The 26,751-nt window shown below is 36.3% G+C and overlaps 2 protein-coding genes across 5 annotated transcripts; one reads left to right on the forward strand and one right to left on the reverse strand.

The window, feature by feature from the left end:
- Nucleotides 1-1,335: 1,335 nt before the first annotated feature.
- Nucleotides 1,336-13,053, reverse strand: LOC121857112 (TIMELESS-interacting protein-like). 4 transcript variants are annotated; one of them, XM_042352997.1, is made up of 7 exons: nt 13,018-13,053; nt 10,154-10,351; nt 8,840-8,924; nt 8,233-8,431; nt 6,441-6,659; nt 5,260-5,419; nt 1,336-2,120 (listed from the first exon to the last, which is right to left on the reverse strand). In XM_042352997.1, the coding sequence occupies exons 2-7, from the start codon at nt 10,305-10,307 to the stop codon at nt 1,663-1,665; spliced, it is 1,275 nt and encodes a 424-aa protein (XP_042208931.1). In that variant the 5' UTR covers nt 10,308-10,351; nt 13,018-13,053; the 3' UTR covers nt 1,336-1,662. The 4 variants fall into 4 exon arrangements, with proteins under 4 accessions (XP_042208931.1, XP_042208929.1, XP_042208928.1 ...); XM_042352995.1 differs by lacking the exon at nt 13,018-13,053 and adding an exon at nt 12,204-12,434; XM_042352994.1 differs by lacking the exon at nt 13,018-13,053 and adding an exon at nt 12,118-12,433.
- Nucleotides 13,054-13,265: 212 nt separating this feature from the next.
- Nucleotides 13,266-26,071, forward strand: LOC121857113 (WW domain-containing oxidoreductase-like). Its single transcript, XM_042352998.1, has 9 exons — nt 13,266-13,685; nt 14,122-14,236; nt 16,393-16,457; nt 17,560-17,796; nt 19,055-19,250; nt 21,972-22,157; nt 22,521-22,660; nt 23,505-23,626; nt 25,663-26,071. The coding sequence occupies exons 2-9, from the start codon at nt 14,148-14,150 to the stop codon at nt 25,936-25,938; spliced, it is 1,311 nt and encodes a 436-aa protein (XP_042208932.1). The 5' UTR covers nt 13,266-13,685; nt 14,122-14,147; the 3' UTR covers nt 25,939-26,071.
- The last annotated feature ends 680 nt before the right edge of the window (nt 26,072-26,751 follow it).

Consider the following 26,751-nt stretch of genomic DNA (forward strand, 5'->3'; position numbering starts at 1 on the left):
AGATTATCTTAAGAAGTCAATGTCATTAATCTTCAAAACCACCATAATTATCTTAAATTTTACACACACACATTCAAAAACCAAGAAGAAATAAGCTATGTTCTGTGTGTAGCCAATTCTGCAAGCTTTCTGGTCACAACCTATCAGGTGGGCTGGATCTGATCTCAATGAGATGACACCTCAAAAATATGGACATTAAAAAACAAAAGTAAATCCAAAAATGGCTGTATTTTGTCTTCGGAAATATTAAACAGTTTTTGATGGGAGACAATCTTTTATTTTGATTTACACTGTTAACAAAAAAGTACCAAGTACTTGGCGAGACCAGAAGACTTGCCAAGGCATGAACAGAAATGAGTTACTACACATGTCTTCACAACAAGGTGTTAACGCTTTATCACAAGGTACTTTCATTACATCAACTATCTTGAGTTGTTGGAGACTCAGTCTTGTGATAGTCTACATCATGAGATATTTGATGCAATGAAGTAGCTTATGATAAGGTCTTCAACATGTTATCAAGACTTACAAGGAGATGTACAACATCCTTTGACATTGCATGTGTCGGATATTGCTGAACAAAGTTATTTGGCTTGAATACATGAAACATTTTGGAAAGGAATAAAGATGTACAGCTGTTAATCAAAACACACAAGTACAGTACTTTATAAACTGGCAACTACATAATGGTATTGGACAACTGTTAGTAAGCAATGATGAAAAACTTATACTCTGAATGTCTTGGAAAATATAAAAGATGTAATAAGATCTGGAATCTTAGAACATAGCCAAATGCCAACAATGATGAAACAATATAAACTGTTTACGTTGGACAAACAATCACAAAAAAAAATTAAGTACAAGATAATTTACATCATTCTCTTACATAAAGTGATGAAGAACAGAGAAAAAATTTAATCAATAATCATAATGCGCAAATTTTTAATACATGAAAAAATATCTTAAAACAAAATGAAGTTATAATTATTATTGAGTGATACTTAACCAGCGGGAGATGTAATGTACCAATGAACACGGATAAGATGGACTCCAAACTAAAGATATCTGTGGAGGAGGAAGTGGAGGAGAAGGAAGTGGTGGTGGTGGTGGAGGAGAAGGAAGTGGTGGTGGTGGTGGAGGAGAAGGGAGTGGTGGAGGAGGAGGAGGAAGTAGTGGTGGAGGAGGAGGAAGTGGTGGTGGAGGAAGTGGTGGTGGAGGAGGAAGTGGTGGAGGAGGAGTGGTGGTGGAGGAGAGTGGTGGTGGAGGAGGAAGGTGGTGGAGGAGGAGGAAGTGGTGGTGGAGGAGGAAGTGGTGGTGGAGGAGGAAGTGGTGGTGGAGGAGGAAGTGGTGGTGGAGGAGGAAGTGGTGGTGGAAAAAGAAGAGGTGGTGAAGGAGGAAGTGGTGGTGAAAGAGAAACGAGACTAAATGATAATAAATAAAAGAACAAAGAGGATGTGGAAGTTGATTGTATGATCAGTCCTCACTTGCTAGTTAGGGAGTAGTTTACTGTCCAAGACTCTTCAAATGGCTTGTACATTTATAGGAGCTCCTTGACAAGCAGTATTTATTCTCAAGAAATATCAATTCTTTTAATTTTCTAGTACACATTTATAAAACTTTCTCTGCATAATGAAAATCTGTTTTGCGATAGTTGAAAATATTTCATTTTGCATTATCCTCTTCCAACATATTAAGCATATCATCCTCTGTGCATAAATCCTCTCCCTCATCATCTTTACCTGACTCTTCCTTTTTTTCTCGTGAACAAATTTTTTTTACCGACCCATCCTGGTTTTTACTACCTGGTCCTGACATATGTGTAGTACTTGTGTCTGACTTAGTCTGTGTATCCTTAACTGGACTCACAGATGCCAGTTGACCAGACTGTTGGTCCTCATCACCATCACCTGTAGCTTCCTCTCTCAGGGGGGATGATGGGGTGTGTTCTTTTTCAGAGACTGACAGTTCCTCTATTATTCTGTCTTCATTTAATATTTGTTGTTCATTTGCTTCCTCAGTTTCCATATTAGTGTGATCAGTTTCTTCCTCTGCTGTATTATTGACAACTTCTGAATTATCTTCTGTATTTACATTCATGATTGTTGATTCATTTAGATGATCTGAAATATTTCCAAATAATAATTAGGACAAATTTTCTCTACAGATAAGAATACATCAACTTTAAACTTACTTACTTAATTCATAATACAGTTCTGTACATAAAGTATTTCTATATCAATCTAATATATTTTGCCTTAAACTATTTACTTCATACAAAATATCTTTCCCGACAATTAAATCATAATTATTCATATACTGTACAGTACTGTTAATAATACTTTATTCTAAACATTCATTATAGACAGATCTAAATTTACAAGGATTTGGTTTACAAAAATTCCCAGTTACAAGAAAAAAAATTATCCCTTTTTGATTTACAAACAAAAAACCCTCAGTTACTCAAAAATTAACTAGATATTTCAAAAGTATACTACAATAATGAAGGTTTTTTCAACCAGTATGCTTAAATATTTCACTAACTTACTATAAATGTCATTATTTTGTAACACACACAATGTTATCAAATCTACAAATAAGTTTTCAGTGTGTCATCATTCTCCTACAACCACCATACAACTTAACTCCTCAAGCTTGCGAGGACAAGTAATTTCTGTATGTACAATAAAGGTGTAGAGTTACAGTATAAGAGAAAGTGAGAAATTTGGAAGTAAATAAAAGTTTGGAGGTATAGAGAATGTCAACAACATAACAAGGGAGGGTGGGTGGAGCATCAGCTTATGGTTGAGATGGCATTTGTGTCATGCAAACAATTCACCAGGAACTTAGGACAACACAATAACTAATCAGGGGTCAAGTTTAGAAGATTTTTTATTGAGAACATATCTTCAATTATATAATGGTAGACAATGTATTACTACAAAAAATAATTATTATAGATGTTGGCTCAGCATTTCATGCTGCTCACTCGTATGGCACTGTGCTGACACAGCACAGCACAGTGCCATACAGTAGTTTTCCATGAAGCAACCAACCTATTAACAAGATGGTAACATACTTGTATATTTAGGTGGTGATACTGCCTAGGGCTACAATGAAAGCAATAGTTGGTTGTATAGTTGTATGCAGTTACCAAGTTAATACACATTAAAATAAAATAAAGTGTTTAAATTTGGTACATATTGATTAGACTACGGTACAATGAAATACCACTGGCAAGTAAGTACCTGTACAGTTAACCCTCACTTTACGCGGTTAATGTAACCCGGAGGGTCCCGCGTAAAGTGAGAAACGCGTAAAGTGAATAACATAACATATGGGATTAAATGAAATGGAGTCCGGGCCGATCCCCAAACTCCACTTTTTGACGACACACAACTATGTTGTAGTAAAAATATTATCTTAACTTTATGATGGTATGCACACACAATTAATAATTAAGAGAAATATCAATAATATTAGGTTTTTTAACACTTACATTAGTAGAAAAAATGGCTGGGCACACGGGGATGGGCGGTTGGTTCCGAGGCAGAGGGCAGATTATTGGCCCTCACCTGTGTCACTTGTATCAATTGTATCACTATCCACCACAGAGGCTTGCAGGGCCTCTTTGTCAAACTCCCCAAAGTCCATATAAGTCCATATCCTCACCATAATTATCACTATCACTGACTTGGGCCGGCTGTGGTGGGTGGCGGGTGAAGAACTGGTAATGTTTTGATGACTGGGCGACCTTGTGCGCACCATGTTCGCGCAGCTTACACAACATGGCGGATGGCGGGAGGTTTGGATCCAAAAATGGCGCGGCTCGCCAGCCGCTCTCCGCGTAAAGGGGTACACGCACCGCGGAATGTGAGCATCCTGGGTTCCGGCAGGGCACCGCGTAAACGTGGAAACGCGGAATGTGGGACCGCGTAAAGTGAGGGTTAACTGTATATGAAAAGTATGACAAAAATATATGAATTGGTACCCTAGTAGGCCAACAAAAAGGGAAACTGCCTGCTCCAACCTGCTGACCACTTCAACCATGTGGGTAGATTTCGTATAAACACCAAATTATTCATACAGTTAGCCAAAAACTTCTCCAAATTTTCTGATATTTTGCCATGAAAGTTGTATGAATTGCCCAGTACAAGTGCTGTACTTTGAATTATTAAGGTTCTAGTGTATGTATGTAACTGTCTACGAAAATATTCATATGTACAAACTTGTACAATATATATAACTAAGAATTACTGTTGTCATAATAACATTTTAAAGTACCACAAAGAATGAAGAGTTGATCCTCAAATTCAATCTTATGGTCAAGCTTGGAACTAGACAGCTTGAGCATATTGCGCCCTTTAAGATGGTGGTGTAGGACCCGTGAGATTAGACCCAAGGATGCAACCCAGGTGAGCAAGTCGAATGGCTTTCATCATGAAGAACAGTAACAGACAACACTACCAACATATCCTTGCACAACACACAGATTTTCTTTCAGTCTGGTAACAAGCAACCTGTAACACAAATACACTGGACCTCTGCAATACGGGAATTTTGCTTACGGATATTCACCCTTACGGACATTGTAAATCATTACCACTAAATCAGGTTACGGAATGAACATTCAGCCTTACAAAATTATACAAAATATACTACACTTTCTTAATCGCTAAAATTGAGAAGAGAAAGAAAATTTACCCAAATTTTTTATTTATTTTAAGAAATTCAAATCACATTTAGAATCTGGGAGCGCATCAGTTACAGTCTGCCTCCACGTCTAGCTATTGTTCTATCAAGACTTTTCCACACTGGAGTGTATTTCCCCTCAAGATGTCTGCAAAAATGCCAGCAAGTTCAAGTGCACATAAAAGAATTACACTAAATGTTTACTCTATGCTTTAACGGAGGTTTGATCCTGCAGAAAAATTTACGCCATTCCTAAAACTTATATTTTCTATGTATTTACTACAGCACAGTATTATTTGTTTTAAGTAAAATTATAATGTGTCTAAACTATAATTAATGTGTGTTAGGAAATGTATATCTCCATTTATAAGTGTTTTTATTATTTGTGTTCACTTTTAACATGGGAGTACAGTATATGGGAAAAAATGGTTCATGCTACAGAAATTAACGATACGGCCACTTTTAAAGAACACATCCATTCCGTAATGTGGAGGTCCAGTGTATCATAATATGTACCGGTATTCATATACAATTTCATATTTAAAAACAAAAAAAACTTGAGGGTATTACCAAAAACATCCTGAGACTCCATTTCAGATTCAAAATCATTATTCCTTAATGATGTTTTATTTGCTCTCTCCTGTTCTTGTTTTCTTAATCGAGCTAAACGTCTCTCTTCTGCAAGTCTTTTGTTTTGCTCCAGTCGTTCTCGCTGCTCACTGGTCAATACCTGTAAATTAATCAATATTCCTAATGTTTAATCATTATCACACAATTCATACCTAACTGAATACCAATACAATAGCACAGTTTATTCCTTGAAAATCTTCAAATACAAAATCACTTTAGATTCATTAACTGGTACAGCTCAGTAAAGTAACGGTACAGTACAAGTACAGTATACCAACCCTGAATCTTTTTAAATTCCACACTCTTTCAAGCACTCACCCACACAAAGAAACAAACACACACTCTCACTTTCCTTCACTCTCACCATAAATGTTTTCTGGTAAGGTATTCCACTTCTGCAAGATTCCACTGTACTGTACTTGTATACTGGTACAGTATATATCACTTCTTTTCAACCACACTTCAGGTTTCTCCATTTTTTTTTTTTTTTACGGGGATTAGCCCACCACGGGCACAAGTCATCGGGTCTGGGGAGAGGCGAAAATGTAAATAATAACAATAATAATAATGATGATAATAATAATAATAATAATAATAATAATAATAATAATAATAATAATAATAATAATAATAATAATAATAAATAAAGAAATACAAAAATAAAAAAAAGATCAAAAGTGAGATACAATATACGTAGGTTGTGTTGTCAATAGTAAGAGAAATAATTGAGACCTGCAATTGTGTGTAAATGAGGCAGAAAGTCAGATCAGCAACCTGGGACTCGGTCACAATTTTCATGATGCCATGTGGCAGCAGGATCTACCATTAGACAACAAATTAGCTTCCAATATCTTCCCAGGCGGTAGTACCTCCATGTTTGGTAGCTGCCTAATACACTCCTGCACTGTACTTATATTAAAACCTAATAATACAGGAATGTTTATTGCATATATATATATATATATATATATATATATATATATATATATATATATATATATATATATATATATATATATATATATATATATATATATATATATATATATATACATATATATATATATATATAAAATTTATGTTTGATCTACTGTACATATAAAAAATCTAATCCAATTTACCTTAGAAGGTAGACTTGGGCTTGGAGGGATCACTGCTGGTGGTAGAGGAGTAGACTGGGACGTAGGGAAGGCACTACGACCCAACAGTTCATCAAAGATATCAATTTGTGGCTCTTGTTCCTTCTCCTCCTCATCTATGCCTCTTCTCACATTGTCCTCTACTCCTCCATCTTGCTCACTTTCAAAGTACATGTCTAATCGAATACGCTTCATATGCACCTGGATGTGAAGAAAACAATAATTCTATGATATAATTGTGCTGTACAGGCAAAATCTGGAGCTTGGTCTGTTGATAAAACCTTTGTTAACTGAATGTAACTGAATTGCATGTACAGTCACGGTCAATAGTCCTGTTGCCTCATGCTGCTCCACGATCCCCGAAATGAACCTGAAGCAGTAGATATTGATGCATTATTCTGTCCATAAATGCTTCGGATTCACGAGTCTGAATCTTGGGGATCGTGGAACGGCAGAAGAGGTGACAGGACAAAAAGAGAGATATAATATTCCATCCACAATCTATCTCTAAGACTTAATCTACTCCTCCCTAACCCAGGAGTTTGGTTTCTTAATAACAAAAATAGACCAAAACGATGAAGGTCTTAGAGAAATAAAACGTTTGCTGCTCCTGCATGAAGTTCCGACTCTCCCACCTGACCTCAAAAGCCAAAATGAGCATAAAATTGCTTTTATGGCAGCCTATTCTATTTCTGACTGCACTAGTGTACCTACACAAACTCAAAAACACACACACACACGCAAACTAAAACCACCTCAATGAACCAAACCACCTGTATGGTGCAAGAAAATCCTAAAAATAAAAGTAGGTTAACAACAGTAAAATGGTGTAAAAACAATGAGCATACAAAAAAAGTTCCAATACACTTAGGTACTGGCTCAAGAAGAAAGATTCCGGCAGCAGCATGCGGATACAGTGATCCCTCGGTTAACGAACGCCTCGGTTAACGAAAAAAATTTGGTTAGCGAATTCCTTACGAATTCCTCTCAACGTGATTTCGCTTGCTCACCAGCTGGAATATTAGTCCGCCAATACAGTAATCAGTTCTAGGGCTTAAATTCATTCCCATTTGAGTAAATATCAAGTTTTATTGATAATATGAAGTAAAGCCCATATATACTGAACCACTGGGTCAACCTACAAACTTGACAAGTCATCAAATGCACTGCAATAGGTATAAAATATTGATTTCATACCATGACAAATTCAAATGCCAGAGATTTATATATCAATATCCACATCAAGTGCTATATATATTCTGCACTGTGCTGTGAAATGGGGATGTACGCTTAGGCCTTTATAATTCTCACAGTAGCTGCACCTATAACTTTGTAGTGCTTCATCCTGCTGTGAACTACAAGTCTGGGAGGGGCAGCCACTGGGAGAATCTTCCACAAACATTTCACACACTGACAAAACCCATACTTTTATTTTCCACACTTAAGTGGATCAGCCATGATAAAACCGGAACCCATGACACCAACCCAAAAAATTCAGCACAGACCAGAGGATGGGGACCGCTCTGGTGACCCAGTTGACTCCAGGCCCTTCTTAACACCAATCAACAGGGTAGGAATAGCTGACAAGGCAGGTTACAACTCTCCGAGGTAGTCAAAGACTACCTACCTTACCTCATAAAGTTATATCAACACTTGAAGCATTAGTTAAAAGATTTTATACACCAGTTTAAGAGCCTGAAAAATAATTTAAAAAGCAAGTAAAAATCTTTTAAAAAAAAAATTTAATAAAATTGTGAAGCTTTTCCCACTTTACCTGTACATTTTTGTTAGCCCCAAGCTTCTCTATCTGTTCTAAAGTGTCTTTGAAGGGCAGTCTTGGGAAGAGACGGTGAGTCCAGTGTTCAAGTGTTTTCAACAAAATATCAAGGTCCTCTTTTTCATGACCTTTTCCACGGAATTTCACATCTTTAAAAGCTCGCTGAAGAACTCCAATACCTCTTGGGCCAGTTAACCTGCAATTATTATTGAAGAATTAATAAGGAGTTTTAATACATAATACATAAAGTGCCCTCACACTATGGATACTAAGAGACAAGTATACCATACACAGGATGCTCAGACAAATGGTATTTATAAACAAATCCTGTAATATCTCCCTTAGCCAGAATCCCTATATTCTCTATTTAAATGTTTCTGATCAATTACCTTTAAAAATTAACTATTCATTTTTTATTTTTTTTAATCCAAAACAATACTCACACACATGGCAGACATTTTGGTAGTAATGATACAAAGTAAGAATTATAAATTTAGCTGTTAGAATTTTGCCTTGCCATGCTATAGTAATTCCATATTCTGCACTATAAATCTACTTATTCCATAGTGAGAAAAATACTACAAGAGGTACAAATGATACACACCGCTGGGCGTCAAGTTTTGGCTGTGGATTCTTAATCACTCTCTTGGGTTTGATAGCCTGCTGCTGCTGGCTGGCTGGTTCCTGACCTACAACACACCAAATTAAATATCTGTAAATCAACTAACATGAAAGTTATTGTACTGGCAATTGTTTTGAAAGCTGACAGTGACACGGCAAAAAAGGCAAAAAATAAATTATTTCATTATAATTTTTGCCATAGAGGTGTGAAATGACCCATAATTCTTCCATCTAAACTTCTTCTTGTGTACAGTACAGAGTTGCCATAAGCACCTGTTCATGCACCACCCACAGTAAAGTTTATACAGTGAACACTAATCTGACACTTTATCACCGGTGTATTCCATATTTTTAAATCAACAATAGTACATAGGCATACCCCGCTTTACTTAGTACAAACATTCCTAGAAAATACTAATTTATACAAAATTATGCTATACAAGTATATTTTCTAAATGAAATGTACTGTACAGTCTCAAAATACATCTTTCACATCCAAACTAATGATTTACTCGTACTTTTGAGAGTGGTGGAGTCCTTGTCACTTAATTCATGTTTACTTGCTATCTTGCAATTTAAATTAATTCAAAAGTGAATTAATGTTTAAATATGAACCACAAAAACACCACAAATTAAATGTAAAATGTACAGGACACAGACTCCTCAGTTCCCCTGACCTTAAGGAAAATCAACCCTAACCTTCAGACTCAATCAATGCTGTCATGTTTGTTGTACACTGTGTTCTCTTTAATTTTACATATGCCCTGTCCTTAAATTTTTCCACAGGCAGCCAGAATATAAATCAAATGTGTGTATACTTATTTTTAGGATTGAAAGGGAAAGAGATGGCCTATAGTCATGATATGGTTCCCTACAGTGAAGGTGAGAAATAAGAGGAGGAATGATGTAAGTTATGGAGAAAACAAGGTGGTCAATGAGAGATATGAATTATCAGAAATTGTGGACTGGAGGGTTAGCAGATGAAAAAAGATTGTTCTCGAGTTGTCGGTGAAGGTGAAGAATTATCATCTTTGTCTGTGTTAACTAAGTACAGTACATTTATTTAGTACAGTATGTATACCCTCAATACTGTACTTTCACAAGTTCACACTATACAAATGTGATAATTACAAGTACAATTACTATACAGTGCTAACTAATGAGGTATATCATAAAAATATGAATCACTATACAGTACAGTCCCAGGTAGTCTGAAAAACAGAAAGGGGCAAGCTTCAAAAATCTTATCTGTACATGAAAAGAAGCGATTATGAGACAAGCACCAAGAGTCACTCACCTGGTTCACGAACTTCAATAGCTTCCTCCATTGGGTTATTTTGTCCTCTATCTACATCACCATCATCACTGTCATCCTCTTCAGCCTCTGAGCCAGAACCTCTGACACTTTCTACTTCACGTTGCCCAAACAACTCATCCACGCTGAGTTCCATGACTATACACAACTTATGTCAAACTTCTTCGATCAATCTCAAGTCTGTAAATAAAAAATATATAAATAATAGATAAGTACTGTACAGTACTGTTATATTTGATGAGAGTGGTCTAGCTTCAGCACTAACTTGAAGATTTTTTTTTATATAAGATAAAAATCTTTCTTACCTTGAGAAAATAATAAGTGCACAAGGAATGCATTTTGCATAATACTGTACTGTATCACTTTTTACATCTGAAATAGGAGGAAGACAACAAACACAGCCTTGATGTGCACACCATGTTTAGCCTGAAGGAATGGTTCTTGTCACAGAAAGGAATATTATCTTATTTTTACAAAAATACAAGAGAAAAGAACTAGTAATTTTATTTAGGTTTGGTAGGTTATTTTCTTTATTTTATGAAGTCAGAAAACGTAAAAAAATAAATTGTATATACTGTATGTGAAATTATTCAAAAGGTATAGTATTCCTCCTGCATTTTTGTCAGTTTCTCAAGGTAGATTAGCTTTTAGCTACTCAAGATATATTGGTGCAAAGACAAAACCACTGTCTTTTTTTTCTCTTTTCCTTTTTTTTTTACGGGGAATAGCCCACCCGGGCACAGGTCATCAACCCACAACGAGGAGTGGGGGGCAAAAAATAAGAGTAAAAATAAATAAAAAATAGAAGAGAAAAAGATTATATTACTCTACACCAGGAAGATTCCAGAAAAACCAGCTTTTTAAAGTGAGACATTGTATGAGTATGGAAACACAGAAGGCAGAGCATTCCACAGTTTGGCTGTGTGAAGAAAGAAGGGTGTACTATAACGGGTTATTCTAGTGTGACCAACATCCACACAGAAAGTGTGGTCACCGCGGGCAAGACGAGTGTTACGAGCCCACGGCCTTGCCGGCAGTACACAGGATGCCAAATCCACCGAACATTGCCCGTTAAAGTACCTGCAAATGAGAGAGTGAAGCAACATTGCGGCGAAGAGAAAGAAAAGAAAGATTATCAACGAAAGGAGGAGAGTCAATAAGACAAAATGCCATTGATTCCACCCTGTCTAACAGTTGGACAGAAGAAGAGCCACCCCAGATATGACCCTTAAAAACCTGAAGCAACTGCTGCGGCATCTGTACAACATTCCCAGCTTTCGGGAGGCATTACTGTATTATCAAAATTAAACAATGTGTGCTAAAGTTTCGTGGTGGTGAGGCAGCATCTATAGTACAAGGAGGGAGTGAAGTTAACAAGAATCTGTTTATATCAAGAAAACCTCCACCTCTTTTACATATCTCACTTTATGGAATTTCACCAAATTTTTAGATGTTGTTTGAGTTGATTCTAAGCAATAAAATAAAAATGACAATGCATAGAACCTGACCTGACCTAACCTCACCTAACATTAACTAACCTGTACTTCGTCATTTCAATTTTCTTACTTACTATTATCCAAACAACATCTCTAGAAAAAATTAACACGATTTTATTACTCGGTATCATCCAAAGAACAGCTGTGAAAAATATGAACGAATTATATAAATGCGTCTGAATGCTTTCTGCTCCACCTTTACACACTTTACATGAAATGCAAAAAATGAACATAATAATTGTCCAGTAAGCCTATAGCTACTACTGAAACTCATTGATCTGTGTAACCTACAGCTAACACCCGGTCATTAAAACTGCCAAGAGGTTTAATTTAATGTACTATGTGACTACTACTACTACCCGGTACAATACTTGGTGAGTCAGGCACTTCTTGTTGACACGTTTTACTGAATTAATGTCCTACTGTTTTATCACTCTTACCTATACTTACCGTAATTCTCAGATCATAAATTGTTCATTAATTACACAGCAAATTTCCAGCTAAATCCTTCAATGTACAGGGACCAAAGATATTACCAGTCGTCGTATTTGGCGGGAGCAATGATGACGTTTTATAGTGGAAGAGCTGAGAATCCGGAGTTATTAAAGGTCGGTGTGTCTATCTTTCTATTGTGTGTCTATCTTTCTATTGTATGCCTCTCTCTATTTTGCTCTCTATATATTGTTGTCTAATAAAATGTGTATACGCATGATAAGAGGTTTTTATTGGCCTAAAAATGGATATGATGGAATAGAAACACGCCAACACATCACTTATTTATTACACTGCTCTAAGATATACTAAAAACAATCGTGTCCTATCGATAATATTTTTGAAGTTATTAAGTTTTAAAATGGGTCAAATAGACATTTAAATATTGAATAACCTCAAAAATACTGTTATATTACTGTATAGATAAAACACGCTTGCTGGTTTTATTTAATATAACTAAGACAAGATTAAAAAATAACTTATTTAACACCAAGTATGATAAAACCAGCGTGTTCTGTCTCAGGTATTTCTTTAGTGATTAAATGCACTAGTTGAGACTGTGAGAGAAGGACCTAGGGGTGTATGTTGACATTGTGAGAAGAAGGTAAATCAGGCAAATAAATTATTGGGTCTTATAAGAAGTATCTCGGGTCCCTCGTGACGATCTTCAGGAGTGAAGTGCTTCCCCATCTGGAGAAGGTGCCCGAGATATGCAGGGGTCAGTTGGTTGAAAATGTTACTGGTGCCTGCACTTCGGCACCTTACCCCGAGAGATTGGAGCCCCTGAAATTGCCTAGCTACTACCTAGTTGAGGTGTATAAGCATCTCAAGGGGCACTACTCTCTCGAGTGTCCTTACTTGGAGCTGGCGGACGCTCGCCCCACAAGGGGTCACAGCTCAAGATTGAAGAAGCCGCAAGTCCAGAAAACTGTGAGGGCAAACTTTTTCGGAGTGAGAGTTGTGAACTCTTGGAACAATCTACCAGAGAGTGTTGTGACGGCACCGAGTGTGAGCTGTTCACCAACACTGGAGCAGGTTCAGGTACATTCAGGAGCCGGTGCATGCCCAGTACTTGCCAACAGTGCGTGACAAAGACGTGACCGATCGCCCAAGCGGCTAACGAGCCGATCAGTGGTGAAGAGGATAAAAGTAAAAGAATATACTTAAAGTTAAAGATGATGTTCGTCGGAGAATCTGCATCAATCCGCAGCTTCACTTATCAGCTGACACAACACAACCATACAATATAAACACTGGTCCTGTCACTCCCACTGTAACTAATACTGTGCCTCCGAGGAAAACTGGTCTTTCGAGAAAATAATACAAATTGTGACACAAATGAGTATATAATGATATGTTTATAATCAAAACTGGCTTAAGTTGGAGTATTTTAAAGCTGCCGGAAGAGAAATATTGAAGGAAACTGTGGTGGAGAGAGACTTTTGGGAGTCATAGGTGAAGCATTAGTGTTCTATCAGAGTAGAATATTGAGGAAAGATCATACAAGATAGTCATTAATACATAAGGTAAATATGAAGAACGGGCCATCAATTATTAACGATTATATTTACTAAATGTAAAGGCGATATTTAACCAAAATCGTAATAATTAATAAGATGGCGACTATCTACTGACTCAAGATCTGTACTTTTGAATAAGTGATGTCATCTAAAATACTTACAGACCTGCCTTATTCGCACCTTGTCCTTTTAAAGTACTCATACAGTATAGGAGATTTACAATTTATTTTCAGTAATATATTTATGAAATTATATTCAGCATCTTGAATACAGTACACACATTAGTCATGATAAACAATTCTTAAGCTCTTAGAAACAACACACGTGTATCTTATTCTATCAAGTGTGTGTAGTCATGTGTATTTTGACTAATAAACTTTGAAACTGGATATGTCATGAATCTAAAATTGATGGGTTTTATTTTTATACATTGTTGTAACAGGTTTGGGGCTCCAGAGCTAATTGACAATGGAAATCCCTGAGACAGACAGTGAGGATGAGATGGCACCAGGCTGGGAGGAAAGATGCACAGCAGATGGTCTTGTTTTCTATGCACAGTAAGTTAAGTGTAAACAAGTTCTAAGTTGTCATCCATTTAATTTTGACTCAAGTTCACCAAATTGTATGTTATGACCTTTATTACTGTACTACCTGTACTGTATTTGTGTTTGGGTATTTGATACTCAATACCAAACATAGAAGTCAAGAGGAAAATTGGTATCCCCAACAGACATGTAGAAGAACAAAGACCAGGAGAAAGTATAGTCAGATGTATTACTATAGATGGATGGTAGTAATATAATCTACTGTAATTACTTTCATAGAGATGACTAAATATGATGATGATGATGATTTGTAATTTCATAGTCCTTAAGGGCTTTATTCTGTGACGAGAGACACCGAGTTATAACCTCCTTCTTAAGGGTCTCTTTATATATATATATATATATATATATATATATATATATATATATATATATATATATATATATATATATATATATATATATATATATATATATATATATATATATATATATATATATATATATATTTCATGTAGATCCAATGTAGATTCATAATGAAAATGTGGATAAGATAAATTTTGGATAAAATCACACGAAAGGGGAAACAACGACACTCTTATTTTGCCTTTTATTCAAGACATTCTGGGGCGTAATATATATATATATATATATATATATATATATATATATATATATATATATATATATATATATATATATATATATATATATATATATATATATATATACAGTATAGCCTTTTCCTTGATTTAGGTGACTCATGTATTGTTAAAATATAAATACTGAAAACCCAGCATACCCTGGACCCAGACACACAACTGGAGCAACTATAATAAAAACATTAGCTTCTTTTGTATTATATCATCGTTTCTAAAAGAGTCCTGATGGATACAGCATTTACCAACAAAGGCTGAAATCGTTAACCTCCACTGTCAGGGTAGTGCCATTACAGTATACTTGACAACCCCCTGTGCTCACCTACAATGTGTCATTTCAGGATTAACCACTTTAGATCCAGTCATTCAAGTGAGCTGTATAGACATCACTAGACTTTGTCTGCTCAGTTGGCAGTTAAGTGCTTCCCCAAAATTTTTTGACACTTGTCTCAAGTTTGTTTGCTTTGAAACAGCTAAACTTTCAGCCATAACTGAATCTCCTAACGATTACCCTATGGGGATTGTCTCCACTTAGGATAGAAAAGCCATCAATTCACGAGGCAAATCTTCCAGGGATAACACATTTATATCTCTCAATTGTGTCCTGGGTTCAGACCCCAGCCCAGGACAAATGTGACAAAACCAAACATTGCAGATTTTCCAGGTACTGTACTCCGGTTTCCTCCTAAACTAACACTGGACACTGAAGGCCATAAAAAATATAAAAGAACAGACCAACCTGAACAGGTACTGTTGTGAAATAAAAATAAATTAAAGTAAATAAATCAGAATATTGATTCTCCTTCAATCATGAAATGGGATTTTAGGATTTAATTTCCACTTATGATTTTAAATTTCATTTGCAACTCTTGATCTGCAAATACCAGATACTGTACAGTGTATAAAGGAGAAAGTGTGAAAAGACGTTCTTGTAGGGCAATACTCTCAACATTGTATCCAAGTGTAATAATGTGGGCTGTGGCACAAGAGATTTGGGAGCACTTAAATCATGAGTTATTCACTCCATCCTTAGCCATAAAATGGGATTTCATGATTGAATACCACTTTTAAAGGTTCATGTGTGTGCTAGGATGAGCTAAGTGGTGTAGCCACACAGTTCTTGAGTTCCTTTATAGATACATCTGTCAGGAAGGATGAGACATGTAGGTACAGTATAGGAATAAGATGACAGATGCAGGTAAAGGGAAGTTAAAAATAGATCTGTATCTTTGATCATACTATGGGTATGTTATTGCTAGAAATCAGAGATGCAAATAAGTTCTTGGTGCTCAGAGAAAAGTATGGTAATGATAACATCTTCCAGAATATAATTCAGCCAATTGTGATGCAGAGGAGGAACAGGAAGACAAAAAGTTTACGAGCAGTGGAGATGAAATGTTTTAAAGAACTCTACGATACCGGGTATTTGTTTCTGAAGTAAGTAATTATAGTCCCTTTGACTTATTACTAAACTTCACAGATTTTGAAATAGATGGAGTTTACTTTCAGCCACACCACCAAGACTACACAATGGCACCACCCAAGAACCAACAAGAGGAAAAGGGTCACTGGAGGTAAGATTTTTCTCTCCTCACTCGGTGTTTTGTATTACTGTACAGCAGCTAAAACAACTATCTGTGCAGGTGGGGGTCGATATGCTCCGAAATTTTACGTGTGACTAGTGACAGCCCTCATATACCAAAATTTATCGTCCATGGTCACATATTGTTTCACGCAAAGTATGCACAGATAGTTGCTTTAGCTACTGTACCTGTACCGGTATACCAAATTAGTTGAATGATTTTTGAAGACCTGCATTCTCTATACATGCTGAATGAATGTAAACTTCTATGACAATTTTACTTTAAATACAACTCATCATCTATTATAATCAATACTGTATATCTATCTACTTACAGGTCAAGGATATATAATTTAGTTATCTCAAATCTTCCAGTACAGTAGGGTCGGGATATATCGCGAGATAGGGTCTAACAATGTTCGCTATACTGTATACTAAATTGCGATATATAATTACATGTAATCAATGGGGAAAATAGGGTTAGGTTCTGGAGGCCAATAAAAGTGACTAAACTTGACTTAAGTTTATTTTTTTACTAACTAAAGCTCCAATGAACACTAGACTCGGAAACAAAAGACTGTTTCAATATCATTATCATCATTAAGGAACACCAGACTCGGCAGCAGACGACACACTGCCACCCTCACTTGACAATCCCACACTTACATAAATGAACAAATCAAAAATATTAGTTACAGTATTAAATCTTTTCCATTAAGTTTTCCATTATCCTCACTTCACTTTCACCTCACTAGTAACCCATTTACACTCGCCTTAGAAGTCGTAATTTGCAGCTGAATCGGCTGCTTACTCGTCACTCACTCAGAGAGACTGAGCGGACGAGTGTGAATGAGTAGGTGAGCAGCCACAGTGGCTCCTCTGGTGAGCAAATAACGCATTTGTTTGCCATGGCGGTACATTTGAAATATTTCCTGCCCGATTGGAAAATGTCGATAATTTTGGTAGTCGCGATATTAAAAAGTCATTATAAAAAGTCGCGATATATCCCAACCCTACTGTATTCAGTAGGGTAATGACTTTAAAATATTGACAGTATTTGTACTGTTATTTATTTATTAATTTTTTACACTCAGAACTACCTTTTGGGTGGGAACGACAGATCACAGAAGAGGGAAAAGTATTCTTCGTTGATCACATAAACCACAAGACCACTTATACAGACCCCAGACTTGCCTTTGCTGTCGAGGAATCCAAGTCCTTAAGTGACTTGCGGCAAAGGTTCGACAGCAGCACTACCGGTATACAGGTCTTACACGGACGAGATCTAACGGGCCGCATTGCTATTGTCACCGGAGCTAACTGTGGAATTGGTGAGTTGTGTTATGGTTAAATTTGAAGTGGATAATTTTTATTAATTTCCATAATTCAGTAGAATTTCAAGACTTTTTTATTATGCAGTACTTCAGGGTCATGACAGACACACTATGAGGTGAATCAGTGAGAAGTTTCCACAGTTCCTTTGTTCACCTTATATTTGCTTCTGAGAGCAAATTTTACAACACCCTGGTGGTGATTCAGTGGTCTCCTGCTCACAGTCTAATGGAGGAAGTAGTTATGGACAGATGTGTGGTCTGAGAAAAGATAAGTACTAGCAGGATTATGTGCCCCCACTACTGTAGTGACTACCTTCACTGAACCAATCACCTTACAACTATTCACAGTAAATTTAAATGACTATCTATTTACATGTATTTCAAATGAATAATTAAGGAACAAAGTCTCATTCCATAGGCAAGGGGAGACAACGTGACATAAGAGAGAAACTGTATCATCACTGATCCCCCACAGACAGAGATTATGGTAGACTTTATAGCAGGATACTCTGTTCATACAGTTTATATGCTACAAGCTAGATTCAAACCACATTCTTGCCCAGTCAAACCTGTGTACACCATCCAGATCTATTGGTTTTGATGGTAAATATGCAATGTGTGATGATAAGTGTATTTTATGTGATACTGTACATATCTGTACAGTATCACATAAAAGACACTTATCACTGTAATCAGTAGATGTTCTGGTTCTATCTTTTCATCTAAATCATATGCCTAAATTGTTATTAATACAGTACAGTATATGTGAAATAATTTCAGTCAGAAAAGGCTTAAGTGATATATTATGTACACATACGCAACCATCTGACTATTTTTTAACCTAAGCCTTGCTGCCCATCACAATACTCTTCCGTCTGAAATATCTATTCCAGTTTATAAATTCATCATTACAGTTGTGTAGTACAGGTGCAGCACAGTACTGTACTCTGGCTCAGAGTAAAATACATTCACTAGACAGACTCCATACCTCACAGAAGATGTCATTACAAGAGAAAGTGTAAAGAACTGAAGATGTGTGAGGACTGTAGAGATAGTATCTAAACTATTATGATAAAAGTGTCAAAAGAATAATGAAAAGAGTTTATAAGTAGAGTGAAGGAACCATCAAATGTGGTCTTAAACACATCATTGTGTTTTTCACAAGTTGAAAATGTGGGGGGTTTTTTTGCAATAAAATTAAAGTTTTGGTAACACATACTGGCACTAGCTTGTAAATAAATCATTGTGTTTATAGGTTACGAGACAGCACGATCGTTGGCATACCATGGTTGTACTGTGGTGTTTGCTTGTCGTGACTTAGCAAAAGGCGAGGCAGCCATTGCCCAGCTACAAAAGCAAAGGCCAAGTTCTTCATGTCACGCACTACAGGTAGATCTTGCATCTCTCTCCAGTGTGAGGATGTTTGCTCATACATTTTCTGTCAGATTTGAGTAAGTATCGCTTAATCTGTATGTGTAATGTTCATTCCTTTTTATTTACGCTTTCTGAAAGACTTGTGAATGATTACTATTTTAACAACTGAATAAGAAAAGAGCTAAGTACATTATTTATGTTCAAAGGAATTAGGCAATCTCAAGGTATAAAAACTCAGTGTCATGAGCAGAGGTGGAACAATGCACCCAGTACTGTACATCTTGCCCTTAGGGTGTCTGTGATCTACCCACTATGCGTATATTCAACTCTTGGATGACTTTCTCCCAACACCTTAAGAATATTTAAGTAACATCCTTACGTAACTAGTGAATAGTTTGTAATGCATTGTTAACCACATCTGGAAGTGTGTTTCCCTGTGTGGAATTATTACAACCTTAACAACACCAACCCTTTCTCATATCTTCCTCTACCAAAGTTTACACACACACACACACACACACACTTGCTCTGTACTGGATTCTCACTCTCCAATAACTATTAACATTCAATAATCTGCATTTACTCCAGGGTTTGTGCAAAATTTATCATTTGTAACAAGATTTTACTGAACTAAAATAATGTGTTACAAAGCAAGCAACATTCTTATTTGACGAGAAGATAAACCTGGGTTCTCAATGGCTGATTATTCTCAAGAAGCATCTATATTAATAGTTTAATTTACGTTACCATACTGAAACATACATCCCAGTACATCATCTATATTCAATATATGCATTATTTAATTACTCATACACATTTATAACTTATGAGGCTTTATCTATATTTTCAATATTTCATCTGTCATGAGTACTTTGATGTCTTGACGTAAACGGTTGAGCCAACACATCCTTTTCATACACACATTTACTCATTAATTGTTAATATACCGAGATTTGCATCTCAGTGACATATCTTTGTTCAATATATGCGTTTATTTACAATTTAAACTTATGTTTAATGATTTTAGCCTTGTTTCATTTAGATAATGTGTGGGAAGGACATGGTGGTCATTTTATACAAACGGACGAGTCCCAATTGCAATTCAGATGATAAATTCTCGACAGTTTATAATTTATAATGAAAAGCTTTCCTGTTTAGTCTTGTAGGTACCTTGTTTACATCATACCCCTTACTGTACATTACTAATTATGCATTTGCCATAAAAAATATATTATCAATCCCTGTGCTGTACTGTATTTACCTATACAGGGGCCCCCAAATTCACCGGGGTTAAGTTCTCAAAATGGCCGCGAAAAGCTAAAACCACGAATAACATGTGCATACTAGAGGGGGAGAGGGTACATTTTTACTTGTGTACAAAGAAATGTTTAATCCCTTTGTGTTTGCCCTTAGGACAATTATTTATTTTACCTGTATTGTAAATGTGTATGTGTGTGTGTGTGTGTGTGTGTGTAGACACACATACACAAAACACATACAAATAGGTAAATAATAATTGGAAAATCCTCTCACAAATAATCAGAAACAAAATTATTAAAAATGTGACAGTCTACCCTCAAGTCTGTGCTCTATTACAGTACTTTATTAATAGAGCACGGACTTGAGGGTAGACTGTCACATTTGTAATAAATTTGTTTCTGATTATTTGTGAGAGGATTTTCCAATTTCAGGTATTATTTATTTATATGCATTTTGTGTATGTGTGTGTGTGTCTACACACACATATTTGCAATACAGGTAATGTAAATTACTGTCTCTAGAACGAATGGCTCCCCGTCCCAGCCGAAAATGCTGGCAACTTTAAAACTACCCACAGACATTCTTGGGTACATCCAGGGTGTCATCCGCGAATAACCAAGAGCTGCAAAGTAAAAATCCACAAACTTGGGGGCCCCCTGTATTATGCCAACTTAATAAAGGGCCTTAAGCTACAAAATAAAAAATTTGCTGAACTTTAACTGTATTTCTAATGTCTTTTGTTTTTGGTACCTTGACAGTACTCACTCGGGGCACCTCATACAGTATAAGCATAATTTCTTCGTCTCCAATCAATGAAGGTTTTAGGGGTCCATTGAGATAGTGAGGTGGAATTATACTTTACCCTTAACTCAAATGGAAGTGATGTTGTACATGTGAATTAAGACTTCTGCATAATTTGAGTTTCACACCATTGTTTTTGTTCACGGAGTTGATTCATTACTAGCACCTATTTATATTTCCAATTCCTTACACCAATTTTCTGCATTACCGTATTCAAAATCTTGTCATTTCTTCATTGCCGTAACATTGTATTAAAAAAGTTCATTAGCTAATTTACCTCATCTACTAAATGCTCTGGCTCAACCCCTCCCATCATCCACTCCATTCGTCAATAATTTTTATCTACAGAGTTCTTATAATTTTCTTAGCTGGGCCTTACCATTTTAATACCCATTGTGCCATCTTTCTTCTTCTTTTTTCATTTCCACCACTTGTCAGCTTACTAGCCATTTGAGGGATTGGTCTATTCTTTTTATTACACATGATTTACCCGGTACATTGTCCAGTGTTAGTATAGGTCCAAAAGGAAATAGAAATACCTGGTTCATTCTAGTCTTTTCCAGAGCTTATATGCTTTTTCCCTTATTGATTTATCTGTAATTTCATCTTTATAGCTGAACCTACACACAAAAGGGTAGGAACAAGCAGCCCCTCATGTAGGTTTCTTGCACATTTCCACTCATACTGTACCTTGAATTTATCGAGTCTCATTAACAAGTTATTCGTCATGTTTTCAGCCGATGTGACATGCTAGTGCTAAATGCTGGGGTGTTTGGACTTCCCCACACCCTCACAGAAGATGGATTTGAGACTACATTCCAGGTCAACCATCTATCCCATTTCTACTTGGCTCTGTTACTTCAGCCATTACTTGTGCGATCTAGTCCCTCCAGAGTGATCTTTGTGTCCAGTGAGTCTCATAGGTATGTCGACATCTCTTAATAATTTTTCTCATCCTGTTTTATGCTTCTGGATTAGAGAGTGCTTTTGGATTACCAGTGTGTGGGGGTTAATGTTCCACCATATTTTAGTGTGTATACTTGCATGCCCCTCACTTATAGGTACTGTATACCACACATACTGTACTCTATACATTATATATGAGACACGTTAGACGAGAACAAGACAAACACGAGATGTGTTCATTACAGTTTACTTATTTCAAAATTTCGAAACTTTTAACTCCGTTTTCTTACCTTTTTTTTTCTCTCGTTTGTCTACATCTCGCCCCGAGTGCTTCTAGTACATCTGTCTATGTAAATGAATAAACTAACCATATTTTACAGATATGCTTCCCTGGTTACCGAGAACATTTCCGAGGAATTGTTATCACCGTCACATAAATCAACGTATACTTCCATCATTGCATACTGTAACTCAAAACTGTGTAATGTTTTGATGGCTCTTGAAATGCAGAGAAGATTTGGTGAGGACCTCTTTTTTGTTCAATTAAATTTGTTGCTATGTGATTTTCTTGAATTAAAATGTCTAGTAAAGTGATCAAGTTGTTGATTATTAATGTTTACAAAGTGTCCCAGAACCAACTAAAACTTAAGACAGGATATGAATGTATTTTAGAGGCAGAGACTAGATTTATTACTGTAGGTGGGTGTACTGTATACTTGAATGGTTAAAAAGAGTCGGTTAAGTTCAAAGATTTTCATAATTTGGAAGTAAGGATTTGCATAGTTGAGAGCTGAAGATACATTAAGTTTTGAGACAAAGCTTCACATTCTCTGTAGCGATACAAGGTGTTGCATTACAGGCTGCCATATGTTCAATACAATATCACATTTCCATAATAAAAACTCCTCTGCCAATAATGTACATAAGAAGTGTCCACTGAACCAACATGATTTATACTGTACTGTACTGTACTTGGAGGTGTCTTCTTGTACAAACAGGTTAAGTTAATTTCAGAAATTTAAAATCAGTATCATGTACACCATAGTGAATAAACCCTGCCAGTTACCTGTGATTCATGTCTCAATGGTTTTTAAGTAAGAACAATATACAGTACTTCCATTATTATGTCTGTCATTAATTTAATTTCATTCACTTTAATACTGTAATGCCTAACTTTCCTAAGATTAATTTAACATCAAAAACAGTCAAATTAGGTGAAAGGCAAAGTGGCTAGAAATCCCCCCCCCCCAACAAAGACATATCATTCATCTTCTCATATGAACCTTTTTAAACTACCAATTAAACCATTACTCATATCTTCTTCCCAAAAATGTTTTTAGTAATTTTATAACATAACATTACAGGTGAACAAGGTATCAACTGTTATGCAGTACACCCCGGCAATGTTGTATCATCATACTTGTCTAGGTACTGGTGGGCTTATCGTGTATTGTTTGCTGTGGTTCGTCCATTCACCAAGTCTCTGGTAAGTCAATAAATATTAGTCTTTTTATGACCTGTAAGTCATATTTCAAGTGACCTGTGACATTTGTGCTAAGGAGTGTGACTGTAAGAGTATGTTTCTATGTAGATGTATCTGTCCGAGTTCAGTGTCGATCTTGGCGGCCATAAAGTGTTTGAAGGTGAAATCGGTGATGAATTCGTGTTTGATGGAGGATCTGGAGAGGATTGCTACACCCTCGTGTTATTCGTTTGGTGACCGTCTGCATGTGTCTATATAATATAATTTTTCTCACACAGTATTGCTTTAGAATAAATGAGGAGAAATTGGAGTCAGGCAAGTGGTTGAGTGAGTGCATGTGGTGTGAATAACAAATCTACTTGTCCTCACATGAGTTTGAGGAAAAGGTTATGTGATTGTAGTTGAATGATGACACATTGAAATTTTATTTGTAGACTTAATGATATTGCAAGTGTTAGAGAATAATAAAATAAGAAAGTGATATAAGTAATTAACTGATAATAAAAAACTGCATTATTTTAGCATACAGGTAAAGCTCTTTACAATGGGGTTAGGTTCCTGAACACCCCATCGCAGGTCAAAATATCATAAATTAGGATCATAACATGGGGTTCAATGGAATAGGTTTCTGGCCAGTCAGACACCCACATGTATCACCGAAAAAAGTTCCAACAATACTTCCATCAATACAAAATTAAACAACACTCGCCACATCATTCAGAACAAGTCTGGTCATTATCACATGTCCCCTTCAAGGCTAAGGGGACTCTTAAGGAGAGTGAAAACATTAACCCGAGTCCCACACAGACTTTGGGGGAGTCTGAAGAGTGGAGACTGGAGGTGTAGCCTTCGTCCTGGCCTTAAAGATGGCGAGCAAAATGCTTGCCAGACATTTTCAAAGTTACACAGCTCACTTCACATTCAAGTAAACATGAAAATAATGATGTGGACTCTATTCTTTCATGAACAAACGTAAAAAATTTGTGATGGAGTTGTGGTAGGGGATTAGTGGGTCTCTTGTTACTGACCTGATCTGATCAATGTCAGGTGGAGGTGGATGATGATGAGATGGTGAGAAGAAAGTAATTTGCTCTGAAGATGGAAGACGATGTAGAAGAAAGTTAAAGTTAGGAAGTGGGAAATAAATTGGGAGATTTGATAGCAGGTGGGCTATCCACCTTGCAGGAATGGGGTTATATCTGCCACAACAGCACTCTCGCAGGTCTACTCCGGCAAGGGTAGACAAGCTAAGCTAAGGTAGTTTGTGGTGTTGGAGGGGGGGGGGGGCCTCCAGGTCCTTGTGTGTCTGATGGGATAACCCCATCTTTTCATTTACTACAGGTGGAGTTGGGGATTAGTGGTCTCATATTACTGACCTGATGCAATGTCAGGGCGATGGATTAGTGGGTCTCATGACCTGAAGATGTCTGGAATAAAGACAAAGGCTAAGGTATTTTTGAGGCACAAGATTGCTAGTAAATACATTTAAAGCTAACAAAATAATGTATAAACTTTTATTCATAACATCTGCTCTAATTGTGTTGGAGAAATGAATTTGATACCATTGCATATATCGAGTTGCATTCCTGTTTATGTTATTTTTTATCTGAGATATATACAGTACAGTATTGTATATGAAAGGTATAGGTATTAATAAGCACAGATTATTACAGTAACATACCTTTACTAATTAATGAATAACAAATAAACAATATTGTGACATGAATAAAATCCTCTTAAATCAGGGTTTGCCTGCATCTTAACTTTCAATCACTGGTACCTCTTAGTTAACTCTACTCCATTGTCTCTTCAATGTCAACTTCAGACAGCTTGTGGGAGTAACCCAGCTGGACTGAATTTGAGGAACATTTCTGTTTTCCTTAAGTGTTATCTATATTTTTAATTATTAATAAAAATGGTATTTATTTTATTTTAACCTAAAAGAAAAAAGTGTCCAATTTCCAAGCCAATTTTATTTTAAATATATTCAGTAAGTAACAAGGTGTACAGAATTTGAAAATATACTTTTTTTTCTGCAGCAACAAGCATGTGCTACAAGTGTTTACTGTGCAGCAAGTGTAGACATCTCAAGATATGGAGGAATCTACGTCAACAACTGTGTGCCGTGTCTCCCCTCACAGGCCTCACTTAACAGTGTACTAGCCAACCGTCTCTGGGTTACCTCACTCTCAATGATAGAACATGTACTGGGGAGGAGAGCATTCAATATGCAGCCCCTGACTGAATGCAACAATCAAAGTCTAAATGATAAAGGCAAAACATTCTCCAGTTTTACCATGACCAATGTCTCTTAATCCTTAATGGCTGATGTAGATGTTCCTGTTACTCTTCAAGATACTGTACAGTACCAGCAAGGAATTAAAGACAATCTTGGTTTTAATATGTAAGGATACAGGTCTTGAAAATAAATCTTTTGACTATACAAAACAGAATTTAATTTATTTCACTTTATAAAGTAACCAGACAGGTATTTTCTTTTCACTAAATGTACCAGGAATTGTTTAAAATGGTAGGACAACGGGTGGATGGAAGTGAGTAGTAAGAGTAAAAATAGTTGTTGTGTCTTAACACAGCATGCCAGAGTGTTACTACTGTCTCCTCAGCAGCACAACCTACGTAACAAGACAGACACAGCCCAGAATCTCGGTAGGCCCCGTCCAGTAGAAAAGGAAGAAGTAGGTTAGTAATTGAGATGTTTGGAGAAAGGTGAAGGTATAGCCATGGGGCTTATGCCAAAGATGGGTCTGAGTTAGTTGGACAGGGAGAATTTTGAATCTCTGATCTTAAAATGTCAGAGTATTCCTAGCATGGAAGAATGAGAGTAGTAGTACTGTATTGTCGAAGAGTATTTTTTAGAAGAAAGTGAGGAATAGTTTTCTGATTTGCTTAGCAATAATCACACTTCTGATAAACCTCATTGGTTATGATACTGCTATTGCGCCATTAGAGTTTGAGTGGAGTGGTGAAATGAGAATATCTAATTCATAGCCGATGGATGTAGTGTACCTGAATTTGTTCTCAGGCCACCCAGGTGCAGATGTAGAAGTATTATTGTTGTTGGTGTTCAGTACGGAAGGGAGGATGTAGGCCGCCCTCTATAAAATATG

Source organism: Homarus americanus, unplaced genomic scaffold (assembly GCF_018991925.1).
Source record: "Homarus americanus isolate GMGI-L3 unplaced genomic scaffold, GMGI_Hamer_2.0 scaffold20465, whole genome shotgun sequence".
NCBI lineage: Eukaryota > Metazoa > Arthropoda > Malacostraca > Decapoda > Nephropidae > Homarus > Homarus americanus.

What these genes read in the sequence shown, in the direction of transcription:
- LOC121857113 (XM_042352998.1), top strand. Translation starts at nt 14,148, where the DNA reads ATGGAAATCCCTGAGACAGACAGTGAGGATGAGATGGCACCAGGCTGG. An exon ending in GGTCTTGTTTTCTATGCACA is followed by an intron (nt 14,237 to 16,392) that starts GTAAGTTAAGTG and finishes GTTTACTTTCAG; the next exon opens with CCACACCACCAAGACTACAC. An exon ending in GAGGAAAAGGGTCACTGGAG is followed by an intron (nt 16,458 to 17,559) that starts GTAAGATTTTTC and finishes TTTTACACTCAG; the next exon opens with AACTACCTTTTGGGTGGGAA.
- LOC121857112 (XM_042352997.1), bottom strand. Translation starts at nt 10,307, where the DNA reads ATGGAACTCAGCGTGGATGAGTTGTTTGGGCAACGTGAAGTAGAAAGT. An exon ending in GGGCTAACAAAAATGTACAG is followed by an intron (nt 6,660 to 8,232) that starts GTAAAGTGGGAA and finishes CTTCACATCCAG; the next exon opens with GTGCATATGAAGCGTATTCG. An exon ending in GCCCAAGTCTACCTTCTAAG is followed by an intron (nt 5,420 to 6,440) that starts GTAAATTGGATT and finishes ATTAATTTACAG; the next exon opens with GTATTGACCAGTGAGCAGCG.